A 25,604-nucleotide genomic window follows, 5' to 3' on the forward strand; every position below is an offset into this window, starting at 1 on the left:
CGAAGCCGACCTGTCAACGCTGCGTAAGGCAAGGCAAGGAGTGTGTCTACAGCCCGCCCAGAATCACACCATGCAAGCCAGAGGCACCGAATCTCTGCAACTCCGGTCTGTCGTTCAATCTGACTTTAGTCCGCAGAGATGACACCTGCACTTATAATCGGATGAAACTGGATTGGTCCAATCGTAACGCACCTTTGTCAACCGCCAAGAAAAACGAAACATCAGCTGAAGTTTCCGGCATGAGCGCAACACACGATTCAATGCAAGCCCCAAGTCCGGACGGAACGGACTTATCGGCTCAACTCGCTCACCGGCGAGGTGATTCCGTTCCATGTAAGACACTTAGACAAGAAGCTCATATATATACGGCCGTAGATGAGTAAAAGTCGTCGCCTTTTCATAGGCAATTCTACCAACATCAAGGTTCTTAAACCCCTGACTTTGGTTATTATTACGACGACTTCGAACATCCGTACAAGACTCTTAGGAACGCGTAGAGCAACGAATGATCAGACTTTGATCGGCATGCCGACACGTCTGTATTATACCAGATATCACAATCGCAAGCGTGTCTGTAGATGATGCCGCAGTAGAGAAGAATCTGGAGTTGCCGCACCCGGCTCCAGGGTGCGCCTATCATCTTCAACGGCTACTTTAGTCTAGGTAAAGTAGCTAGCTTGCCGCTAGTATGCGGCGCGGCGGCGGTAGCTTCAAGGGATGGCGCGTTTCGCAAACTGCACGCCCCGAAGCAGCTAGTTAATCCCGGCGGCGACAATAGCCTTGCATGGCCCAGCATGCTACTGCATCACAAAATATGGCCACATATCTGACCCCGAGCACTAGTCGGGCGAGAGGGCTAGGAGTTGTACAGACACAAGGTGACAGTCGGGGAGGACATTCTATTTTCTTGGGGACGAACCAGACAGTATGGTATCATGCGCCTGGTGTTGGCCCAAGATGCTCAGATCGGCTACCAGATCAATTTATCCAGTTTACCCAGTTTCGACAATACCACGATGCATCCTGTTCTAGGCGGTTCTTGATCCTCTCACGATGCTTCATACAAAGGCTGAAGGTGCCGAGTTCAAATTCCGTGGCATCTAGCTTACCAGCTAGTCCATGTGATCAGGAAAATGTCTTACATGAACCTGTTCTCGTCATACTATGGTGTTATGCATGGCTCCGGGCTAAGGATCAAACGGGCGACTCCGTCTCCACAACACAGTTCTATAGACTATCGTGGCTTCTTTTGATTCGGCCGTGACTAGTAGCAGGTTTGTCTGCCCCGAAAACCTGCATGGGACTGAGCAACGTCGTTACAGATTTGGCTAGAGCAGGCAAAGGTGTGATGTGAATGGTCCCCAACCGGCCCGAACAACTGGAAAGGGAAGACACCGCGGTTCTTGGGGTCTCACGTCCGGTCCATACGTCCGACCAGATATCGGCATTAGCCGAACGTTGAAAGAAACGGGCCTCTGCAGGAAAGACTGAAGTCTAATGTGGTTTTTTCTCAGCAGATCTTGCCATTTGCATAGTCATCTACATAAACGAGTAGCATCGTAGTCTTGTCGTATCCCTTTGCATATTTCATCATGCACGTCGGTGGGTTCTCCTGCACCTCCTTGCGTTCTCATTTTACCGGGACAAGCCACAATAACATTTATTTATAAGACTCCGTGGTTTCTCGTTCCGGTGACAGTCGAGGTTCTCAATCAACTTAGGGCCTGGAAGTCCAAGCCGTTTTGCAACCCACCCAACATCTACTTTATTCCGGTCTGTGACCGTGAGTGCTATGACCGGTACTCTTCCATCCCTTCTGGTCTTCGGGCCGCAGGGTGACATTGCCCTGGAAAAGGCCCACCAGAGTTTACATTTGGAGCTCAGTAGCAGTACTCGGCTGTCAGCTCTCCGGGAAGCGGTAGATGACCTCCCTCAGTTCTGGGAAACTCTGGTTGACTTCGATCCGAGTCTTCGTCAGGTCCCCGGCGCTAAGTACCTTGGCCAGCTCAAACAATGGCTCAATGGCGCAGGCCCGATCCCACATTCACAACAGGCTGATCTGCCTAACCACTACGCTCTTGCCATCTCCGTGCTTCTGCAAATTACACAGTACACCCGCTACCTTGACCATCTCGGCCACGACTCGCACCGCAGACTTCTGGACAGCACGAAATCCGGAGGAGTGCAGGGCTTCTGTGTCGGTTTCCTGAGCGCTGTCGCCGTGGTAACGTCAAAAGCCGAAGCTGACATTGGCGCTTCCGCTGCCACGGCCCTTTGCCTTGCGGTGTGCATTGGGGCCTACGTCGACTTGGACGGCGCATGTTACTCGACCCCCACAGAATACCGAGCAACTGCTCTGCGCTGGAGAGCAGGAAATGCCGAGGACAAGGCCGAGGTGGTTGCAGTCCTGGAAACAACGCCTCACGTGAGTTACATATAGCCATGTGCCCTCTTGTGGCAGCACTGACCATTTCTCCATCAGGCATATATTTCCAGCGTCAATGATGTCGCGAGTGTCACTATCACCACCACAGCCGCCGACGCCAAGGGTCTCATTGACAGGGCACGCAAGAGCCATCTGCGTACCAGCGCTGTCCATGTACACGGTCGCTACCACACGCCCGACCATGCCCATGCAGTTGATAAGCTGATGAAGTTTGCTTCACTCTGCAAAGCTGTTCAATTCCCGGAAGTTCAGGAGGTTCACATCCCGATATGCGACACTGCTACGGGCGAAATAGTATCAGGTGGCTCGTTGACTCGATTAGCTCTGGAAAACACCCTACTGCACGTGGCCAACTGGTACAAAACACTGCAGTCGGCCATCAAGCAGCTCCCTGAGTCCCATCACACTATTGCATCCGCTGGCTTGGGTAATCCAATACCAGCATCCATATTGGCGGATGGCAATTTTGCCATAATTACTCTCAGCGACCTAGAGGACTTGAATCCGATAGCAGGGAATATGCCCTCCAACGGTCGTGTGAACAGTCATGTAAATGGAGAGAGTGGAAATAATGCTACCAATGGCGCCCATGATGTTTCCAGCATTGACGGGTACGTCGACTTGGATCAATATCCTCCTCACTCCATCGCCATTGTCGGCATGGCGGGCAGGTTCCCGGGCGCCGACTCTGTTGATGAGCTATGGGACCTAATCATGGAGGGAAAGTCAACGGTCGAGCCCGCGCCTCTTGGTCGCCTTAAACTGCCCCAGACGGGAGAGCACGCAAACACCAAGTGGTGGGGCAACTTCCTCAAAGACCCGGAGGCCTTCGATCACAAATTCTTCAAAAAGCCGTCCCGCGAAGCGCTGGCATGGGATCCCCAGATGCGGATCCTGCTCGAAGTGGTGTACGAGGCCCTGGAGTCGTCAGGCTATTTCGGCCCCACGGACGCCCCCGAAACCCTCGACTACGGCTGTTACATCGGCGCCGTCATGAACAACTACGAAGACAACGTCGCGTGCCAGCCCGCCACCGCCTACGCCACCGCCGGCACGCAGCGCTCCTTCTTCAGCGGCTGCATAAGCCACCACTTCGGCTGGACGGGGCCGGCGCTGACCCTCGACACCGCCTGCTCGTCGTCCTGGTCGCGCTGAATGCGGCCTGCCGCGCCATCTGGACGGGCGAGTGCGCCCGCGCCGTCGCGGGCGGCACCAACGTCATCACCAGCCCGTACGACTACCGCAACCTGGCCGCCGCGGGGTTCTTGAGCCCGTCGGGCCAGTGCAAGCCCTTCGACGCCGGCGCCGACGGCTACTGCCGCGCCGAGGCCGTGTCGGTCGTCGTCCTCAAGCCGCTGGCGGACGCGATCAAGGAAAACGATAATATCCTGGGCGTCGTGGTAGCGTCGGCGGCCAACCAGAACCACAATCGCGGCCATATCGCGGCGCCGCAGGCGGACTCTCAGCTCGACCTTTTCCAGAAGGTGATCAAGCTGGGTGGTGTGAGCCCAGAAGCTGTAACCTACGTCGAGGCGCATGGGACCGGAAGTGAGTATCTCCTCAGCCCCCCTCACCTTCTCTTTCCTATTTTAGAGTAAATTAGGAGAGGGAACCCCGTCGCTACAGCATACACTGACTTGCAATTTACCCCTATAGCTAGTGTAGGTGACCCAATCGAGGTGCAGAGCTTACGTGACGCCTTCGGCGGCCCGCAGCGAGACTCGCTTCTCCACTTCGGGGTCTATCAAGGGCAACATCGGCCACCCCGAGGCGACCGCCGGGGTAGCCGGCCTCGTCAAGGTGCTGCTGATGATAAGGCACCGGAAGATTACGCCGCAAGCCGGGCTCACCTCTCTGAACCCGAAGCTGCCCGAGTTCGGCAAGCACCAGATGGCCATAGCCCGGCAGGCCATGCCCTGGGCGGCGCCGTCGCTTCTGGCGTGCGTCAACAGTTACGGTGCGGCCGGCAGCAACTCGGCCGCGCTGATCCGTCAGGGGCCGTCGTACGCCAAGCCCACGGTGCTCGCGCGGTGGGCGCAGTATCCGGTCTTCATCTCCGCGGGCTCGCTTGGTGGTCTCTCCCGGTTCAGCAGGAAACTTCTGTCGTGGGTGCGGAACGCTAAGGCCGAGGGCCGTCCGGATCTACTGGCCCAATTAACGTTCAACCTTGCAGATAGGGGTAACCACTTGCTGCCCCACTGCCTGGCCACGACCGTGAGCACAGTGCGGGATCTGGAGGCTAGCCTGGAGGCGGCCGCAAGCGGATCAGGCTTTAGCCAATCGCCAAAGCAGCCAAAGCCTATCATACTCGTGTTTGGGGGTCAGGAGAGCGACTTCATCGGCCTCTCGGAAGATGTGTACCGGTCATCGAAAATATTCCGCACGCATCTGGACTCCGTCAACGATCTCATGGTCGCCGACGGCCGGGAAAGCCTATACCCCTCTGTATTCCAATCAACGCCGGTCCGGGATCTGGTGACCTTACACTCGGCCCTTTTCGGCGTCCAGTACGCCTCCGCAAAGGCCTGGCTCGACTGCGGGCTCAAGGTCGATGCGGCTATTGGACATAGCTTCGGCCAGCTCACGGCGTTATGCGTTTCGGGCGTCCTTTCGCTCCCCGACGCCTTGAAGCTGGTTTCAGGACGGGCCGCCCTCATGCAAAACCACTGGGGCCCGGAGCCAGGTTCCATGCTGTTTTTGCAAGCTGACCGTGCGACCGTGGACGAGATTCTTCGGGCCCTCGAGTCCAACAAGGGCGGTGAGCACTATGCCGAGATCGCATGTCATAACGGGCCTAAAAGCCATGTCGTGGTTGGGTCTTCCAAGTCGATCGAGTTCCTGCAGAACCACGTTGCGACCACGCGGCATCTTCGTGACTCGGTTCGCACCAAGAGACTCAACGTCACCAACGGGTTTCACTCCCGATTCACCGAGCCGATGCTGCCACATCTCGATGCACTGGCAAAGCAGCTGGAGTGGGAAAAGCCCCAGATCCATCTGGAGACGACGGACGAAGTTCAGAGCAATCCGGCGCCGGACCACAGAAGCGTGTCGGAGCACACGAGGGATCCAGTGTTCTTCCAGCGGGCTATAGAGAGAATCGCGGCGAAGCACTCACAGTGCACATGGATCGAGGCAGGGCGGGGCTCTTCGGTCATGCAGCTAGTCAAGGGTTGTGTCGCAGATTCTCACGCCGCCCATACATTCCACACGTCTCCGCTCACTTCGGCCAATGCGTTGGACCTGCTCACCGACGTCACGGTCGATTTGTGGAAGAGCGGATACAGCGTGGAGTACTGGCCCTTCCACCGGATTCAGAAGCTGGACTACGAATACATTAGTTTGCCTCCCATCCAATTTGAGAAGACGCGCCACTGGCTTGAATTGACGGAAAGGGGTCCCGCGGAGGCTGTCGATGCGAAAGTTGTGCCGGACGAGGAAGAAAACACACGAGCTTCTCCGTTTCGTCGATTTCAAAGACGCCTCCAAGAGCGAGGCTGTCTTCCGGATCGATCCGCAGTCGGACCGCTTCCGGGACTTGCTCGGCGGGCATGTCATGGCCGGACAGAGCTTGGCGCCAGCATCCCTATACTTCGAGGTGGTGGCCCGCGCTGCTCTGTTTCTGGGGATGATACTCAAGCGACCAACTACGTGCCAACCGTCGAGGATTTGTTCATGAAGTCTCCCATCGGTCATACTATCACCAAACACATTACCCTCGTCCTCAAAAAAATCGGGGGTGAGCCGCATCCTTCGTGGTCATTCTCCGTCACGACCCATGACACAGAAGGCCCCGAAGCGCAACCACTCGAACATTCCACCGGCACGGTCTGCCTGAAGAGACGGGATGACACTGCGGCCGCTAGAGAGTTCAGGCGTTCTGAGACTCTCATAGGCCCACGCCGTTGCGAAGAGATCCTGGGCCACCCAGATGCCGAAAAGATGCGAGGCAACCACCTCTATCGGGCCTTCAACACCGTCGTGCACTACGGCGAAGCATTCCACGGCATCAAAGAAATATCCTGTCTCGGCCTGGAATCGGCGGGCAAGGTAAGAATCGCGCCGGGAGCACCCGAAGATCCGGTGGACCAGCGCCTTTGCGACACCCCTATGACCGACAGCTTCATGCAGGTCGCCGGCCTGATGGTGAACTACTTCAACAACCCGAGCATGGACGATGTCTTCGTCTGCATGAAGATCGAGCAAATCCAAATCGGCGGAGGTTTCGATCCCGATGCCGAGGAGTGGCTTGTCTACGCCACCATGAGCAACACGGGCGAGAGCGACGTTGTGGCGGATGCGTACGTATTTGGCGTCAGGACCAGAAAGATGGTCATGGCCGTGTTCGGGCTCCGTTTTGCCAAGATGTCGCAGAGTCTGCTGGGCCGGATGCTGAAGAGCGTCAACAAAGTTGCGAACACCAAACCCCCTGTGGTCATAACGGAAGAGAAGAAGAGCACGGAAGATTACAATCCCCTCCCTAGTACCCCACAACGGCCGACTGCGTCGCCGACGCAGAAGACGTCTGGAAAGCGACGGGAGGTGCTGCAGATCCTGTCTAATATTAGTGATGTCCCAATCGACGAAATCACAGACGATATATCCTTGGACGATCTTGGAGTCGATTCCCTGATGGCGACCGAGATGCTCAACGACGTTCGGTCGGTGTTGGGTATCATCATTGACTTGTCAACCTTCCTGTTCTTTCCCAATGTCCAAGCCCTCGTCAAACATGTCGAGGAGAAACTTGGCATTGTTGGTAGTGTGGAGGAAGACGGCGAACCAGATACAGATTCTGGAGTTAGTGATATTGGCACACCCAGCGACAGACCCGGGACCGCCACATCGGCAGATGATATGATAGAAAGAACGAAAGCTGCTGGTGCGATTGCTGCTGTTGCTTCTGTTACTTTTGCTGATACCCCGGCCATCTCGGCGCTGGAGGCATTCCAAAAAACGCGTATGAACTTCGACCGGCGGGCCGAGATGACGCAGGCGGTCGGCTTCTGGGACAAGGCGTACCCGTACCAGGCACGACTGGTTCTGGCCTACGTCGTCGAGGCATTTGCCGAGCTGGGGTGTTCCATGAAGCAGCTGCGAAGCGGCGAGGTGGCGCCGCAGATCAAGATTGTCGGCAACCACAAGCGGCTAGTGCGTCAGCTCTGGCGCGTGCTCGAGGACGGGGGCCTCGTCACCATGTCGACTTCGCCTTCCGGAGCCGACCGAGAAGAGTTCATTCGGACAGATAGACCAGTGGATCCTGCCGAGGCCGAGTCCATCTACCACAGCATCATTGACCTGTACCCGCAGCACGCCATGGTGAACAGGCTGGTGCGCGCGGCTGGGTCCCAGATGGCCGCGTGCCTGCGCGGCGACAAGGTGGGGATGCAGGTGCTCTTCGGCGACCGCGACGTCAAGAAGATGCTGCAGGAGTTCTACGAGCATTGGCCGCTCCTAAGAACAGCCACTCTCGCTCTAGGCGACTTTCTGTCCGAGGCATTCTCTTCTGCCACAGCAGCGACCGGCGGAAGAAGCGGCGGCAAGTTCCGCATCCTCGAGATCGGCGGCGGGACAGGCGGCACGACCCGCCATATTGTCGAGCGTCTCCGGAGCCGGGGGGTCAACTTCGATTACGTCTTCACCGACGTCAGCGCCTCGCTCGTGCACAGCATGGCGCGACAATGCAAGGACGTGCCGGAGCTGTCTTTTGACGTCCTGGACGTCGAACAGCCGCCCAAGCCCGAGTACGCGGGCGCCTTCCACTGCGTCATCGCCACCAACTGCATCCACGCCACGCGGGATCTCGAGGCGTCGCTGCGGAACGTGCGCCCGCTGCTGCGCGAGAAGGACGGCGTGCTGGCGCTGGTCGAGGTCACGCGGAACATGTTCTGGTTCGATGTCGTGTTCGGCCTGTTCGACGGCTGGTGGCTGTACGATGACGGGCGCGCGCACGCGGTCGTCGACGAGCGGCATTGGGAGCGCAGGCTTAAGGCGGCCGGGTTCGAGGCCGTGGCGTGGAGTGACGGCGATACGCCCGAGTCCAAGTCGGTCCGCGTCATCGCTGCGTTCCCGACTGGGGATGTGATTGCTACCCCTGAGCGGACAGTCAAGGCGGCGATGGAAACCTTGACGTACAAGACGGTCGAAGATCTGGAAGTTCAGGCCGATGTCTATTATCCCCTGGAGGACCAGGTAGTAGCTAGCAGCAAATTGCCGGTTGGTTCGTAAACGAGGTCATTCTTCTACAAATACAAGAAGCCCAGCTACTAATACCAAGCACGCAGCTCTCATGATCCACGGGGGCAGTCACATTCTATTCAGCCGAAAGGATGTGAGACCCGCGCAGACTCGCTTGCTACTCAAGAAGGGATTCCTGCCAGTCAGTCTAGACTACCGGCTCTGTCCCGAGGTCCCCCTGATGGAGGGCGCCATGGTGGACGTGTGCGACGCCCTCGACTGGGCCCGCCACCAGCTGCCCAAGATAACGCTCCAGCACAACCCCGGCCTCCAGATCGACGGAGAGCGCGTCGTGGTCGTGGGCTGGTCGTCGGGCGGCCAGCTGGCCATGTCCCTGGCGTGGACGGCGCCGGCGCGCGGCCTGCGCGCCCCGGAGGCCGTGCTGGCCTTCTACGCCCCGACCAACTACGAGGACGGGTGGTGGCAGCACCCGATCGAGCCCGCGGGCGCGCCGTACAAGCCGGGTGAGCAGCAGTGCTACGACGTCCTCGAGGGGGTCCGGGACCGGCCTATCGCCAAGTACGAGATGGTCGGGGCGTGGGAGGAGCCCGTGGCCGACCCGCGCAGCCACAGCGATCCGCGCATTAGGATCGTGCTGCACATCAACTGGAAGGCGCAGACCTTGCCCGTGATCCTCGGGGGCCTGCCCAGCCGTAAAGCAGCCGCAGCTGCGGATTCTTCTTCTTCGGACGTCGTCGACGTCGACTGGAACGCGCTCCCGCAGCCGTCGCTAGAGACTATCCGGGCGGCCAGTCCGTATGCGCACATAGACCGGGGCACGTATCGCGTCCCGACCTACTTCATCCACGGTACTGCGGATGATCTCATTCCGTGGCAGCAAAGCCAATGCACGTACAAGTTGATGAAAGAGGCGGGTATCGAAACTGGGATGGTGCTTGTGGACGGCGCTCCTCACATCTGCGACCTGAGCGGTGACCCTAGGTCGGAGGCTTGGAAGGCCGTCGTGGAAGGTTATGATTTCATTTGCTCTTTCGCATCTGGAGGGATGGGAAAATAGTGAAATCACTGTATTATAGAGAATGAATTAGTAGTGGATAGTGCCTAGTAAAGTACGAATTGATATATTTAGATGCTATACATACTTGGGGGCACCTATGCTTTTGTAAGCACGCTCTAATAGGGGCTGCACATCGGGCTAGGCAAATCATGGATGCCACTTCCGGCAATTTGGAATGGGCTGCCCTAGCGGATTGTGGACATGATTACTGCCTTTTCTGAGGAATTGTGTCATATCATTGTAACCTACACCCAGCAGAGACCCACGAACCAGTTAAGCCTTCGGTGAGCCTTCTTGAGATGCAGTCTTACCAGGATGTGCCTGGGTAAGGAATAACCTGCCCTAGCCCCCAATCTCAAGATCTTTATAGACTTCCACGCGAGGCTTGAAGATTAGATTGGGACCATCATGTCCCGCAACAAAGATTTCATACAGCTGATACTCGTTCGGCCGCCCTCTGCCATCAGAGCGGCCCCGCTTTCCAGCACCATAACTGCCGAGACCGAGCTATATCGCCGCAACCGGAACGTAGCCCAGGACATGAGCCCCGCAGACACCGTAGACATCCTCGCTTTTCTGGACCTCTACTATGACCCCACGATGGCGTGTAAAGAGGCACAATGCCGGTATAACCAAGTGTTGGTCGGCCCCGTTACCTCCCTGGATCTGCCCGACAGTGAAGAGCTTCGTGTGGACCTCAAGCACTTTCCCATGCTCTCCGGTTTCGCATTCGCGGCCGCCCAAGTGAAGAGTGCCCAAGGACCACACAGCGCCGCGAGTGGGGCAAGTCAACCGGCCGTGCTATTCCGGCAAGCTGTGGATCCCAGGGCACGCGCGAGCATCGTCGTCAATGCCTTGGTAGCAAAGTTGGCGCGCGCATTGAGTGTTGCGGAGGATGATATTTACAAGCGGCGTCCGCTGTCCGAGTGCAGTGTGGACTCTCTGATGGCTATCGAGCTGCGAAACTGGTTCAAGCACGACTTTGGGGCCGCCGTGGCGGTATTCGAGATCATGGATAGCGGCGTACCATTCATGGGCATTGGTAAGCTGGTTGCGGACAGGGCTGCTTCTACATGAGTATCTTATGCTGCAACATTGGCTTAGAAGTGTATAACCGTCTCCTTCTCGCCTAACGGCTAAACATTAGCGTCTATTCTGCGGATCACAGTGACACTGGAAAAGGAGTGCGTCGTTGTAGGTATGCTTGTGAGGGCTATAACATACAGCCACGTTTTACTTGCCACCCTCAACTAGAAGACAATGATCCAATAGGAGCTCAAGGCACTGTTCGGGCCTGTGTGAGAGTACCACATATACCTGCTATTTTCCCTTTGGGTAAAATGTCGAGTCCGTTCAACGTCAGCCCTAGTATCTCATGCGCCCACTACAATTTCAGCTTCTTACTAGGTATCCCTTACCACGTGCACGTAACTATATAGTTTATCAGGCAAATAAAACCTAGGGCAGCGGCACCTTGGCATTGCGTAACCACTTCCTCCCCGCGCCTTACGACCATATTCCTTTACGGTGTATGCGTAACTACACAAGAGATGAGCCAATATGGCATCATCATAGATTACAGGGTTACTACCTAGGTACGAGACATTTTCCTGACGCAAAACCGAGGGCGGAGGCCAAGGCGCCAATGCAGGTTTGAAGAGGTATAAGTATCGATAGCTTCCACAGGAAGATGTTGGTTTGGCATAAATGTCCATCAACTAAAGCTTCAAATAAATAGTTCTTCGCGAAATCCGAAATTCAAGCAAAGCATGTATCATTTCTTCTTGAGGGCAGCGACGGTGGCGTCTTTGATGTCTGTGCTTCCTCTGCTTTCCAATGTCGCTGCCGAGCCTTTACCTCATCCAGTCGAACAGTTGCTGAGGAGACAACTCCTGCCAGCCCCAAGGGTGTCAAGACAATCACAACACCAAATAACGTGACAGTTAGATATAAAGCACCGGGCCCGGAGGGTGTCTGCGAGACAACCCCGGGTGTCAAGTCCTATTCGGGATATGGTGGCTCATTCATAGTGTTATGACTAACACGTCTACCAGCCATCGGCCCTTGCAACGTCACCGCAAACGGCACCTCGATCTTAAACCCCTACTCATGGACTGAAGAAAGCAACATGCTCTTCCTCTCGCAGCCGGTCGCGCCGCTTCCACCTCTGGACCGAGAGCTACGGCGGCCACTGGGGCCCCGGCTTCTTCCGCCACTTCTGGGAGCAGAACGAGCGCATCCGGAACGGGACCACCGGCGGTCGCGGCGTGCAGCTCGAGATGGGGTCGCTCGGCATCATCAACGGGCTCGTTTCGGCGCGCGTCCAGTACCCCTTCTACCCCGAGTTCGGGCGCAACAACACGTACGGCATCGCGGTCAACGAGTTCACCTATAAGCTGATGAAGTTAAACATGGAAATGACGGGTGAGTTGCACTGTGTTGCTCATCCCATTCAACCGTCCAAGCTTGAGCCAATCCTTAGAACATATATCAACATCATTAGTCAACTTACTTTACCTCCCCCCCCCTAATTAATCGTGCACTTCCAATCTGCATACCAGCTAACAACCTCGTCTCATCCTCTAGGCGGTTGCAAGACTGCCGTCGACAACTGCATCCTCACGGACCACCTGCCGCAAGGGGAGACTCTGTGCGCCCACGCGCACATGGTGTGCACGAATCTAGTGGTGGGCCCCTTCACCACCCTGGGCGGGCGCGACAACTACGACATCCGGGCCGCGGCGAACGCGGACATCCCGCGGAGCCGGTACTGGATGGACTACGTCAACACGGCGCGCGTCCAGGACGCCCTGGGCGTCGACCTCAACTACACGAACAAGTCTAGCATCGGCGTCAACCTCACGTTCGCGCTCCAGGGCGACCAGGTCCGCGATACCACGTTCCACGACCTCGAGTGGCTCCTGGCCAAGGGCGTGCGGGTTGCGTTGATCTACGGCGATGCTGTGAGTTCCTTCTTCTAACTTTTGGCTCGATGTTCTAGATTTAGGCGATGACGAAATACTAACTAACCTGAAAAACACAGGACTTCCTCTGCAACTGGGTAGGCGGCGAAGCCGTCTCGCTGGCGCTGAAGTGGCCCAATGTGTCTGCGTTCGCCAATGCGGACTACGCGCCCTTCACCGTCGCCGGAAGCAATACCAACAAGACGTACGGCGAGACGCGGCAGTACGGCGGGCTGTCATTCACGCGCGTCTACGACGCCGACCTTCGAGAGCCACGGGGCGGCCAACGCGACTGCTACGAACGCTGGGTGGGATAAGGGGGCGATGTTCACTGGGAGACCGGGGGACTGGAAGAAGAGGAGGGGGGTTTGGTCTGAAAGAAGGGGACGGACGGACAGGACGGGCGGATCTTGGCGCAATGCTTGGTTACTTATGTAGATAGAGTTAGTAGTTTTACGGAAGGTCTTGGGAATTTCTATGCTCTACATATTGTCCACTGTCCCTGGCGTCTAGTGCGCTGTTGGTTTGGAACGAACAACTAGTTCCTTGGATAAAGGGTCACAGGCCTTCGTATCACTACTAAGTGCATGTATGTAAAACTTTACGTATGACAACGGGAAACATTGAAGACGCCTATGATAGGTTGGTATATCTTTAGTATTCATGTAATCTCTATCAGGACCCCAGGGCTATGGGTACTTAATGCAATTCGATTGGTGTATGAGACCAAGAACATCTCTGCTGCACCGGGTGGAAGAGCATCGAGTGTGTAAACAACTTGCGCATTTCAACAACTCCAGCAAATTTGCAGTCGCCCCTTGGTTCTTTGTCCCTTCTATGCCTTGACAGCGCCGACGCTGGACAGCAGCGACTTGAGCTCCTTAGCCTTGGCCTGGAGATCGCTGTTGCCGCCGATGTGCTTCTGACCAATGAAGACGTTGGGAACGGTGCGCTGGCCGGTCAGCTTCTCGAGAGCGTCCTGTATGGCAGAGCCATCTTCCTCCTGGTCGAGCTCGAGGGCGTAGAAGTCGGCGTTGTTGTCCCTGAGGAGCTTCTTGGTCTGGTTGCAGTAGGGGCAGTACGACTTGGAGAACACCGCTAAAACGAACGAATATGTCAGTGCCAAAGGACTACATGTGTAGAATCAAAGGCGAATTGGGAGTGGAAACTGCTGCCCGCCACGAGCGCATGCGCCGGGTCGAATGCGACGGACAGCGGTGGGCGCTCAATGAGGGGAAGAGAGAGAAAGGATTCGAGATTGACGTACCGACGGCGTTTCCGTCGATGATGGACTGGGCCTTTTGAGTAGCGGCAGACATGGCTTCGGCTGTGACTGGTGATGAGAATAATCGGCGGATGAAAGATAAAGACATATGGTGTTTTATTCAAGTCAAAGGAATGAATGGCTCTCTCTCTCTCTCGTTTTCTGTTCTGGAGTAGACGTGGTGTCACAAGCTGGCTGGCCAAGTGGGGGCTTTGAAACGGAGGGGCACTTTGCAGCCCCAGCGGGTTTTTTATAATCGACGTCAGAGATAATCTACCGAGCGAGGTGGCTTCTACAAATTAGGCAGTTCGTGATTTGTCAGTCCAATGGCGCAAGAGGCAGCGGGATGTTCGGCGTCCAAGCCCCAAAGCAGCTCATCGATTGATGACCTGTGTAGGTACGGATACGGAGTACATCTAATGGCCTATCCTGGCGGCTCATGGATGCTTCCATTGTTGTCAGCTTCCTTTCCATGGAAGACGCAAAATCGGACTCTGACGTGAGATGCCTTGGGGCTTGGTTATTAGGCACTATCAGTACTCGCTAATGTGATCTCGCATCAAACTCAAATCGTATCTTGGGGACTACGAATGCCCCGAGTGCCACCAAGCTGGTAGTACGGCGGGATGACGCCATTCAGACGGGAGGACTTTTGTCGGGGATAAGGATTGTTGTTTGTGGAATCGTTGCGCCATGTGGCAGTTCGTACAGGTTGATAAACGCAATGCTATGGTCGTGGTCGCATACCCATTCCCGCAGTACGTCGCGTGCCGCGCGGCGACCTGGTAGGTAATCATCAAGGCATCCATGCCTGTACTATCAGATCAGAGTCATCCGTCAAGTACTAAGTGGTGTATTCAATGCTCTCGGTTCAAATTAGGTCTAATAAGTACGCTTCTATCCAGGGCATCATAACCAATACGCTTCATGCATATGTTGACTGTTAAGACAGTGCGATAGATTATCGCATCGACCAACGAGTCTCTTCGGTTTTTTTTTGAACGCAGATGATTGTTGCTCGATCGACTTGCTACATAATCTGGCAATCCCAGTAGTCCGGCTAGCTGGGGCCGTTGAGACCCCAGGGGTCCAACAGAGGGAGGGTGTGTGCAGATCGAATCCTTGTTTCCTTCATTTTTCTGCCACCTCCCGCCCAGATACAGGTATCACTGTTCAACAAGGGGACATTGCCATAGATCCGGACCCGTCTGCTCGATGCAATCAAGCGCTTCGTAGGGAACCCCAAATATCGCAGTGGGAATGGTCCAATGCATGGAAGCTTTTGCGACAAGTGCCGCTAAAGATGAGGAATAAGGACCAGAAGTTATTATTCATTATCGATACGTGAAAGGATCGCTGGGGTCGCAGGTAGGTCGATGTCACATTGAAAAATTCAGAGGTACCAAGTAGCTGTCAACCCAACATGTGGCTTCAACTCCGAAGTGCCTATCATCAATCAGTTCTTTCCTTGCCATTGAAAAAGTTCCTGAAGCCGACTCCAACTCCAGGATATATCAACAACAAAACAACCCGCGCATCGCTGATACTCGTATGCTAACATTTATGTAAGTACGTTCCATGCCTTTTTTATGACAAGGCGCCAGACCTTGCGGTGTGTCATGCTATCTTGCTTTTGCAATCCACCTCGTCAGCCCTGCTTCCTCTCGTAACTATTTGTGAGCTGTTGGACCACTACTGTGGAACAAGACTCTCTACCTGGCCAATTAGCAGACCAGTCTGCGATGAACTTTGGCCTGATCGCCTTTGCGGAGTGCCTTGACCAACAGCTGCATTGTTCGCCGCCGGGCACTCCTCGCCTTGGTTTTCTTTAGATGCAGCAGCTGACTTGCCTTGCAGCTCTGACAACACATCACCCGTACATCCCTTAGTCGAGGTCGAACCATCTCACCGAACGTCCAACGACCGACGACGAAATAAAGCACCGGGAAATTCCATTCGGCTGAGCATCCAGGGCTTTGCCGATCTCTCAGCAATTGTTGGCCCAACCCCCGATATCCTGAAAGAAGGGCGACGAGTTATAGCCACGATATTCCGCTCCGGGGCGCACTGGCAGAGTCGGCCTTGTATTGTATCATCACCAAAAAACTGGGATCTTGAGACGAGACTAAACGGCCCCACGGCAGACGGTCCGCCGTCATCATCAGACTAAGCAGCGCCGCACCGCCGGATTGCTCCCCTCCTCACATATCTCTCAAAACCACAACCCCTCTATTTATTTCCATTTGGGATTGTCCCCGCGAGGACAGCCCGATCCCACGCCAAAGTGGCTTCATCTCAGACACTCCTGGCATCATCTGGTGCCTTCCAGAACCTGACCCAATTGTTGCCCCCGTCCTTAGCGACCTACGTCGATACCACCATCAGTCAGCTTTCGGAAGCACTCGCCGGCTCCAACGAGTACATCGCTGCCCAGGGCATATCACCCGCCGTCCTCTACGCTACCCTCGCTTGCGCCGCTTTGGCGATACCCCTCGGCATGTCTCGATTTCCAGGTTGGCCGTCGGGTCGAGATGGGCTTTCGCCTTTCGCTTCGCAGAATTCAGACGGCATCCCTCGCGTCACCGAGGACGACTTCAGTTACATCACATCAGAAGACCTTGAACAATCACTCCGTTCGCCATCGCGGACCTACGATCCCCATGGCCGAAATCCACCGGCCAGTGCAGATATCGAGGACGACATACTTTTAATCAAGAACAAGGGTGTCACCTACCCCGTTCACTTCCCAGCCTACTCGATCGGAGATGGAAAGTTATATGTGCACGATGTCCGGGAACGCGTTGCATGGCTCATGAAGATCAGCGAGCAGCGCAGCCACAGAATCAAGATGCTCTACAAGGGAAGGAATCTCAAGGTGGATCCCAGCAGACCTGTTCCTGTCCGGGAGTACGGTGTCAAGAATAATAGCGAGATTCTTGTCGTTCTTTCTGAGGGCAACGAGTCGGATGACGATTCCAGCGAGTCCTCGGAGGAGATCATTGTCACAGACCCCCGCGACGAACAGAAGCCCAAGAAATCCAAGAAGTCTAAGAAGGGTGGCAAGAAGAAGAAGAACAAGAGCCCCCGCGACAGCGCGTCCAATCTGGATGTGCCAAACTCGGCCGAAGCAGAGAGAAGATCATCTGCCGATGGGTCGAAGCACCCGAGTCGGGTATCGTCTCCCGCAGTGCCCGCGGGCCCTATGGAGAAGCTCGACTCTATCAGCTCGCACTTCAGTACCCAATTCCTACCTCTGTGTGTCGAATTCTCTGCCAATCCCCCCAAGGACTACAAGAAGTGCGTCGATGAGCACCGGAAACTCAGCGAAAGCATCATGCAACAGGTGCTGCTGAAACTGGATGAGGTGGATACAGGTGGTGATCCGGATGTTCGGGCCAGGAGGAAACAGCTGGTCAATCAGGTGCATGACGTGCTCAAGGGCATCGATGATCATCTACCGGAAGGTGCGACGAAGTCCAACTGGTAAGGACAGGTCAGGGCTGTATGTTAGACTGTTGTATTACTGCAACCAGGATGGGGATATCAGAAGGGAGAGAAATCGGATAATCCCTCCTATCCAGCTACGCTTACGATGAAGTAACATGGGTGCGACCAGAACCTGCTGAGATTGTTTATTCACAGAGACCTTCGTTTTTGACAGGGCGTAGATTGGGTCATGATTTGGCGTCTAAACGGAGAGGGCAGCACTGCAACACTGAAGTATTCCATTTGATATCATCCGATTGATACGCTTTTATGTTGTAGTGTACACTACGATTTTCCCCGCATGGATTTGTAGGTGGTCAGATCGGATCATAAGGCATCTAGCAGACGCCCAACACCTGAAGATACTAGGCACAAGATTTATCACCTAAAATAATGGACGTCCGTTGACACTGCAATTGAAAATATTTGGGGTGATGCGTTAAAAACTGATTACATTAGCTAGTAGGTTACCTGTGATCGATGCATGGGTTGCAGTTGATATCCATTGTCTTCCTTCATCGATGTGCACGCGACTTTGTATGTGCATGTCTTGACAGACCAGTCGGTCTGTCTGATGACTGGATCGACAATAGACGGCAGATCTAACCTAGCACGTAGGACTGGCAATGATGACTGATCTGCCCCACTACCTTTTGTTCTGCCGGTGGCTTATCAATCTTCTTATCGCACCTCTGCACACTTTGCCCAAAGGCTAAAGGCTGTAGGTCAAAAACCCTAGAGTGTGGCATTGTGTGGTCTGGGACCACGATCAAGCCCCACCAGCCCCCAATCGGCTTAGCTCATCTTTGCCTGCGCACTTGCCCCAGCCTGCCAACAGGACCGCTCCAAAAATTCTACGCACATTTGATATTGTCTAGTTGCGACCATCAACAAATCACTTCCCCAAGGTGAACATTACGGCAATTACATCGCCCAGCGAGGAATAACATTTCCCGGCTCTCAAGGTAAGACACAGGCTTCTGGAAAGGATCACTATCTTTCTTTGAAGTGTGCACTGCGAGCAGATTCCTCTTTTCTTTCTATTCTTTCCACAAATCCCCCATACCTGACCGGAAAAGATGTCGTCCTTTGAGTCTGTCGTAAGTTATCCTCCCCTCTATCAACCCCCCCGCGCTTGGCCTCTATCGCGATCGAGTTTTGGAACGCGAAGAATTGCAATCGACACGAATGGGATGGGAACGGACGGGACAGATCCGAGCCGGATATCTACCGCGCCACACAAAATCGAATCACGGCGGAACCAGGGAAGCAAGAGATGGACGATCGCGATACTGGGCCAAGCAGAACACCATGGGCGAAACAGGATAGACCACTGACATGCTTCACTTCTACAGGTCGTCATTGATGGCAAGGGCCATCTCCTTGGCCGTCTGGCCTCGATCGTCGCCAAGCAGCTTCTGAGCGGTCAGAAGATTGTTGTCGTCCGCTGCGAGGCCCTCAACATCTCGGGCGAGTTCTTCCGCGCTAAGCGTACGTCTCTCCAACTCCTCAATCATCCTTGATGGTTTCCTCGATTGTCCGCGGATGGTCTGGAGACAAGATACACATGCCGCTATGATCATGGTCAATGGCACATTCTATCAAAGAGGAAAAACAAATACGAAAGGAATACAAATTCTGAAGCTAACTCAAATCCTACTGCAGTCAAGTACGCCGCCTACCTCCGCAAGATGACGCGATACAACCCTACTCGTGGTGGTACGTTTACTCCGACGACAATCCCATCCCAGGAGCAGTGGCACCTGAATGTGTTCTTTGCTCTGGGATGACGAGCTGTTGCTCCCTATAAGACGACCGTCTAACTCGATCCCAGGTCCCTTCCACTTCCGTGCCCCGTCGCGTATCTTCTACAAGGCTGTCCGTGGCATGATTCCCCACAAGACCGCCCGCGGTGCCGCCGCTCTCCAGAGACTCAAGGTCTTTGAGGGTGTTCCCCCTCCCTACGACCTCCAGAAGAAGATGGTCGTCCCCCAGGCTCTGCGTGTCCTGCGCCTGCAGCCCGGCCGCAAGTACTGCCTTGTCGGCCGTCTCAGCCACGAGAACGGCTGGAAGTACCAGGATGTTGTTGAGAGGTATGTTTTATTGTTTTACTGGTGGCCTTTTGGCTAGGATTCGAAGGTGCGCATGACTGACTTTTGATGTTGCACAGACTGGAGGAGCGCCGCAAGGCCAAGTCCGCCGCTTACTACGAGCGCAAGAAGCTTGCCCAGCGACAACTGTCCGAGGCCAAGAAGAACGCCAAGGTCGACGACAAGACTGCCGAGGCTCTCACGAACTACGGCTACTAATTTCTCGCTGTTCTGACACCTTGTTTGTTCTTCGTACTTCTTGCATTTCCGGGGGGTAAGGGCAATATCCACAATCACACATCACCAAAACGAGAGTCACCTTCGCAAACTAGATCTGGCGTGAAGGGCATGGGAAAGACATTCATCCACATCTTTTACCTCTTTGTCAGCAACACACCTTGCGAGCCTAACGGTTCCCCGGAGTGGATAACAGACAGAAGAGCCGGGTTCGCATCGACAGGGGTTGGGGATTTGGTTCACCGGCTTCAGGAGAAAGGACCTGTGTTCATTGTCAGATTCGTCGTCTAGGAAGTCTAGGATTCCGAAATGTGAAATGAACCAAAAAACTTGAACGAAAGCTAGCTGCACAGGGGTTTTGTGTGTCTTGGGTCAATGCATGTGATGGTAACGACGGTATCGGCGTAATTTGGTTTGGCGAAAATAGAGAGAACAGCAGTAACACCCCTTCCATTTTACTTGCAGCTCGATGTGATGTCGCCCCGAGTGATGTCATTCATGTGCTTCTTGTTGTCAGCTGCCGCCAACCTACTACACATGCCATGGTCTTCATCCAGTTCAGCCGTATGAATCCTGTAAGCCACTACCAGTGGCCCCATTAAGGTTACGGAGATAACTTCCAACTTCAGCAATTGCTATCTTATCCAAACAGGTAGCTTCTTCAGGTGAACTGCTACCGTGTTGCAGTGTCGGGCTTCCGCCCATTCGGAGTCTCGCTGATACACCCTTTGATCCCCATCCCCAACATTCTCCAGTTTGCAAACCTCATCCTACGAAAATCATCATGTCATCTGCTACCCTGGGCAACAACTGGGACCTTGAGGCCTCGGACGGAGAGTTATAAGCCGTGGTTCAGAAGGTCCATATATGTGCCCTGCGCAACGAGCTCAATGAAGCCGAAGGTGACCAACACCCGACAAACCACTGGGTCGTATGTTTCCAGACGTCGCCCGAGTCTTCCATCATGCTCGACATGGCGCCTGGGTGCGGTGAGGATGGCTTGCATGGGAAGATACTCGTCACCGCACTCGGCCACTCATACACCGATGAGACGCTGCGAAACTTCACGTACACTCCAAATCGCCGTTTCGAGCTGATATCTGTCGTGATAGAGGACCTTGAGGGTGAAAACATTTTTAGCGATGCCTCAAAGAACGCATTCAGCAAGTTGAGTATGCACTGTATATGTCCACAAGGACAAGAGCGGAGGGAAATGTGGAAGGGAAGGTTTCCAGAATCTATAACTTTTGTTAATTGAAAAAGGCCCGTTAAACAACCCTCAAAGTAGCTTACCATTTGCATTCTCGTCCAACTCTTCCTCTCCATTGTAGACTCCGATCATATCCAGTAGAGGCATTCCGTATTTGTTGGCCTTATAGGTGCAGTCCAGGATTAAAGTGTCTCGGTAAGCCTGAAGTTAGGCATTCTCGGTCAAGTTGGTTTGCAAGTACGTTTATTGTACTCTGCCCTTCACAAGTGCTTCGCTTAGCATCTGCAATCCGGTTATAGATATCCTGCTGAGTTGCAACAGAAGTTTAAGTTGTATTTTGGCGTATATATGTTCTGATATCCTTCGGGCTTATACCGGCATTCGAAAGGCTTATTAGCCGAGACAATTCTTCTTTTTCTGATGGATGGTGACTCGGCTCGTGGTTATGTAATAATGAGAATCATATATCCGGACGATTTCGTAAGGTCCAACTTCTTTTATCTAGTGACTCTTTTGCTAGTATCAAGAACTCACAGCCTGTACCTCGGCTTGTTGTTTTCCGTCGTCGTTCTTTCATCGCGCTGGGAGGACGGCAGCATCGATCTATAAGTATGTTACCGTCCTCCTACCAGTATTTATGGTTCTTGACTTCCCAGTAGTAAAAGCGTAGTCTCTAGGTGATGCCCAAGCGGTGATCGACTTGAATAGCAAATCTCGAGGGTCGTATTCGCCTTCGGGAGTGAGACAATCATCAGGAAAAGCCCTGACTTGATTTTGAGCTAGATCCATTTGACGTAAATCACTTGAGTAAGTTGTTTTTTGGGATAATCGTAAGAAAAAATTGGATTGAAAGTTGGATTTATTGCTACTGTGAAGCAAAAGGAGGACAGTGTGACAACCTGTATATTGGCGCTAGCTCTTGATCATGAAAGTAGTGACTAGATGAAGCCATATAGGCTTCTAGAGGTGCTCTAGATACATTAAATAAAGGAATGTTTTCGAAATAGGGGTGACGTATAACGTACCCTATAAGCGAGCTGCGTATATAAGCGAGCTGCGCACTTTTTATTATTAAGCCTTATAAGTTATAAATTAATTCGATTATAACGCTTAAAACTAATTAAATATATTAATAATTATTATTTTTAAAGGTTTTTATATTATTTTAATAAGTGCGCGTATTATACCCGGGCTTTCCGTAGATTTTATAGCGTTATAAGCGTGTCTTAAACGGCCTTATATAATTATTCCTCCGACGCGATTTGTTTTATAACTATTTATTAATATCTTTTTAAAACTATAAATATTTTTTAGCTTATATACGAATGTTACAACCCGACCTAACCATGCGGCCAAAAGGACCCCACTTACCGGCACGGAACTACCATGCCCCGAACAGGCTACGATACCACAGCCACGGACCGCACCGCCAGCTATACCAACACAAAGCCAGGTTTTCCTTAATAACGAGCAATCCCACTACCGCGCCCGGCGATGGGGCGAATACGCCTATAAAGTGGCGGCGACCGTTAGTAAGTTACGTGGCACGAATAAACGACCAGGCGAGACTATTAAGTAACGCAGAGCGTGATTAGGAGAAACTATTAAGTAATACCGAGCGTGATCAGGAGAAATTACTAAGTAATACTGAGCGTAATTAAGAGAAACTATTAAGTAATACCAAGCATAATTAAAAGAGATTACTAAGCTATAATAAATTAATAAAAAAGGGATTAGATATATAATAATAAATATCCTTTATATATTTTATATAAATACTTTTTATTTTAATAATTAATTTAAGTATTAATCTTAACTTATTAATAAAGTAAACAGTTTTAATAAAACTATTATAAATACTTTTAAACTTACGCACCTTAATTACCTTTATTCTTATAAACTATTACTTATTATATTAATAAAAGCGATTTTTATTACACGTTCGGATACTCTTTTATATTATTAATATAAACTTTAATATATCTTATTAGGTTTTTTTTAAAACTTAAATAACGTTTATTATATTTTAATTACTTTTATTCTTACGAATTATTATTTAAACTTTTAAATAATAATATTATAAGAACTATATCTATACCTGGCCTTAATAACACCGTCCGATAAAAAAAGACTCCTATCGCCACCTTTAGCACCTCTTAACGAGACCGTGCTATAGATATTAATAACGACGATAATAATAACGAGCCTACATAATAAGTATTAGCCGAGCGAATTAAGAAATTCGAGTAAAAAAGCGCTAATTATTAATATTATTATATTAAACTTAAAAAAGAGCGTAACGAGCTCTTAATTAAAGGCACCTTAAAATAAACACCTTATAATATTAATAAGTTACGTAAAAAAATACGTCTCCTCTATATAGCTATTAATATTATCTAAACCCTTATTATATTAAAAAAAGGTATAAAGATTAATATATTAATACCTTTTAACGAAATAAGCGAAAACTTCCGAAGCTTTTTTATTTAAATTAAAACCTATTAATAGTTTTATAAAAAAATATTCTAAAACTTTACCTAGCGAGTTATCTACGTTATTTTATTTTTTAAAAGTAAAATACTCGTTTAATTCGAAACTTATTTAAATAAATTCGTAAAAAACGATTAATAAATTAAGCTATACTGCACAGAAATATAACATATCTTCGAAAATTACAATAGTTTCGAACAAACCTTTAAGTTACTTTTTTAAAACTTTAATAAAAAGCGACAGGCGGAGAGGGAACTTAAGACCTTTAAGTAAAAAAGATTAGCCGCTTTTTATATAGCCGAGTTCCGGCGTATTATAACTCGATTAAATTATACCAAAACTATAAAAATTATAATATATTATTAAAAATTAAAAGATAATATTAAAAACGAACTCAGCCGGCTCGACGCCCTTAGTAATTTTTTTTATATATAAAGTTTATTATTAAAATTAATACTCGTATATATAAATAACGCCGTAAAAAATAAGGCGGACTTTAACGGTAAATTAATTAAATTTAAATTAATACGAAATAATTATAATAATATAATTATATATTATTTAAAAATATCACGGCGTATAATTATTATAATAAACTTATAAACCTTAACGTTATTAAATATAATAAATAGGATAAAAAACTACGTAATATTTATTATAATTATTAAAAATTAAGATATTATATTTAAAAATATTAAATATTAAAAAAAGATTTTTAACGAGTTTTAAAAAAATAATATATTAATATTATTAAAATAAAAAATACTTTTATAATAATTATTAAAAATAATAACGTTATTATTAAATACGGCAGTTTATTTTAAATAACCTACTATAATAATAAATACACCTCTTATTTAATAAATAAAGAAAATACCGGATAATTCTTTAAAACCCTGAAAAATAAAAAGAACTATAGCCGAAACGTTACGATATATGAAAGGGAGTAACCCCTTTTTTATAATAAAAATAGTAATTTAATAAATATATTAATAAATAAATTAATAAACGAGATCGCTAAACTTAGAAACCTTAAGACCGATAAATAGTTAACCGTTTTTAATATTCCTTATCCCGACTCGAAATACTTATACTAAATATTTATTACGGCCGGTTTTAATTAAAAAATTTACGGTAATTATATAATAAGGAACGATTTATAAATCTTTTTTATATATAAAAAACATTTTATATTTTTATAGATTTTATATATATATAACGCTTATATAAAATACCTCGCGAAAAAATTCGAATATAAATAGTTTCTTTAAAAGATTAGTAAGCGACCTATTACGTAATTATACCTAGATTATATTTTTAAAAAAATCTGAACATTAATCCTAAACGAATAACGCGTATACCTATTAATATAAAAAGATTTATAATAGTTATAATAATATTACTTAAAAGAATAAAATTAAAAAGAATATTTCGAGGACTAATACCTTAAGTACGCCTAGGAAAAATTACGAGCTTATAAACGTTTAAAGGAAAACGCTTAATATTTTTAAAACGTATAAGTATATATTTAATAAAAAAACCCTTTTATTATATTAAAAAATTTATAAAGCGTTTATAAATTACCGTAAATTTAATAAACCTTCGAATTATTAAAAAAACCCAACTTTAAATATTAAGGATAGTATTTTATACGGGGAAAAGTATAAAAACACCTTTATTAATATATTAAAAAGCGCTTTATAAAAAACGAAGAGAATAATAACAACGATACGAGGATCGATTATAAGATATTATTAATAACGTATAAACGTAGCGTTTAGGAAATAAACGCCGCTTATTATAAAAAAACGATAATAGGCGGACTAAGATAGGTCCCTATGCTAAATAATAAATAATCGAGCTATTTATAAGTATATTATATTAATATTAAATATAAAAAGAGTTTATATTAAAACGTTATTTAATAGCGGAGCGTAAAAAAACTATATTTTATTACGAATCGTTAATTGCTTTAAATTTAAATAATAATAAAAAAACGCCTTATATTGATTTAAAACCGTTAATAAAGGATTTATAATTTATAACGATAGAGAAGTATAGAAGGAAGTTATAAACCTTTTAATTAATATCGGAGAACGTTATAAACGAATTACGTGTGATATTATGGATATCGCAAGATACGATATAATTTTAAAGATACCT

The 25,604-nt window shown here is 50.0% G+C and overlaps 6 protein-coding genes across 6 annotated transcripts; 5 read left to right on the forward strand and 1 right to left on the reverse strand.

Annotated features, from left to right (window-relative positions):
* Positions 1-1,792: 1,792 nt before the first annotated feature.
* PG994_009775 (Methylphloroacetophenone synthase) lies at positions 1,793-9,701 on the forward strand (the record flags this gene model as incomplete). Its single annotated transcript, XM_066861184.1, has 5 exons — positions 1,793-2,425; positions 2,483-3,460; positions 3,520-3,948; positions 4,112-8,666; positions 8,731-9,701. The coding sequence occupies 5 exons, from the start codon at positions 1,793-1,795 to the stop codon at positions 9,699-9,701; spliced, it is 7,566 nt and encodes a 2,521-aa protein (XP_066713354.1).
* Positions 9,702-10,109: 408 nt separating this feature from the next.
* Positions 10,110-10,778, forward strand: PG994_009776 (uncharacterized protein; the record flags this gene model as incomplete). The annotated part of the gene is made up of 1 exon (XM_066861185.1): positions 10,110-10,778. One exon carries the CDS (start codon positions 10,110-10,112, stop codon positions 10,776-10,778), a length of 669 nt encoding a protein of 222 aa, XP_066713355.1.
* A 957-nt stretch (positions 10,779-11,735) lies between these two features.
* Positions 11,736-12,981, forward strand: PG994_009777 (uncharacterized protein; the record flags this gene model as incomplete). Its single annotated transcript, XM_066861186.1, has 4 exons — positions 11,736-11,746; positions 11,848-12,125; positions 12,288-12,664; positions 12,745-12,981. 4 exons carry the CDS (start codon positions 11,736-11,738, stop codon positions 12,979-12,981), a joined length of 903 nt encoding a protein of 300 aa, XP_066713356.1.
* Positions 12,982-13,499: 518 nt separating this feature from the next.
* On the reverse strand, positions 13,500-13,983 carry PG994_009778 (uncharacterized protein; the record flags this gene model as incomplete). The annotated part of the gene is made up of 2 exons (XM_066861187.1): positions 13,500-13,762; positions 13,932-13,983. 2 exons carry the CDS (start codon positions 13,981-13,983, stop codon positions 13,500-13,502), a joined length of 315 nt encoding a protein of 104 aa, XP_066713357.1.
* A 1,368-nt stretch (positions 13,984-15,351) lies between these two features.
* PG994_009779 (BAG domain-containing protein) lies at positions 15,352-17,415 on the forward strand (the record flags this gene model as incomplete). Its single annotated transcript, XM_066861188.1, has 2 exons — positions 15,352-15,477; positions 16,228-17,415. The coding sequence occupies 2 exons, from the start codon at positions 15,352-15,354 to the stop codon at positions 17,413-17,415; spliced, it is 1,314 nt and encodes a 437-aa protein (XP_066713358.1).
* An 806-nt stretch (positions 17,416-18,221) lies between these two features.
* On the forward strand, positions 18,222-19,727 carry PG994_009780 (60S ribosomal protein uL13). Its single transcript, XM_066861189.1, has 5 exons — positions 18,222-18,514; positions 18,770-18,905; positions 19,080-19,133; positions 19,249-19,507; positions 19,585-19,727. The coding sequence occupies exons 1-5, from the start codon at positions 18,494-18,496 to the stop codon at positions 19,721-19,723; spliced, it is 609 nt and encodes a 202-aa protein (XP_066713359.1). The 5' UTR covers positions 18,222-18,493; the 3' UTR covers positions 19,724-19,727.
* The last annotated feature ends 5,877 nt before the right edge of the window (positions 19,728-25,604 follow it).

This window comes from Apiospora phragmitis (genome assembly GCF_038363925.1).
Source record: "Apiospora phragmitis strain CBS 135458 chromosome Unknown utg000009l:1.0-1189150.0:1.0-1190623.0, whole genome shotgun sequence".
Classification (NCBI taxonomy): Eukaryota; Fungi; Ascomycota; class Sordariomycetes; order Amphisphaeriales; family Apiosporaceae; genus Apiospora; species Apiospora phragmitis.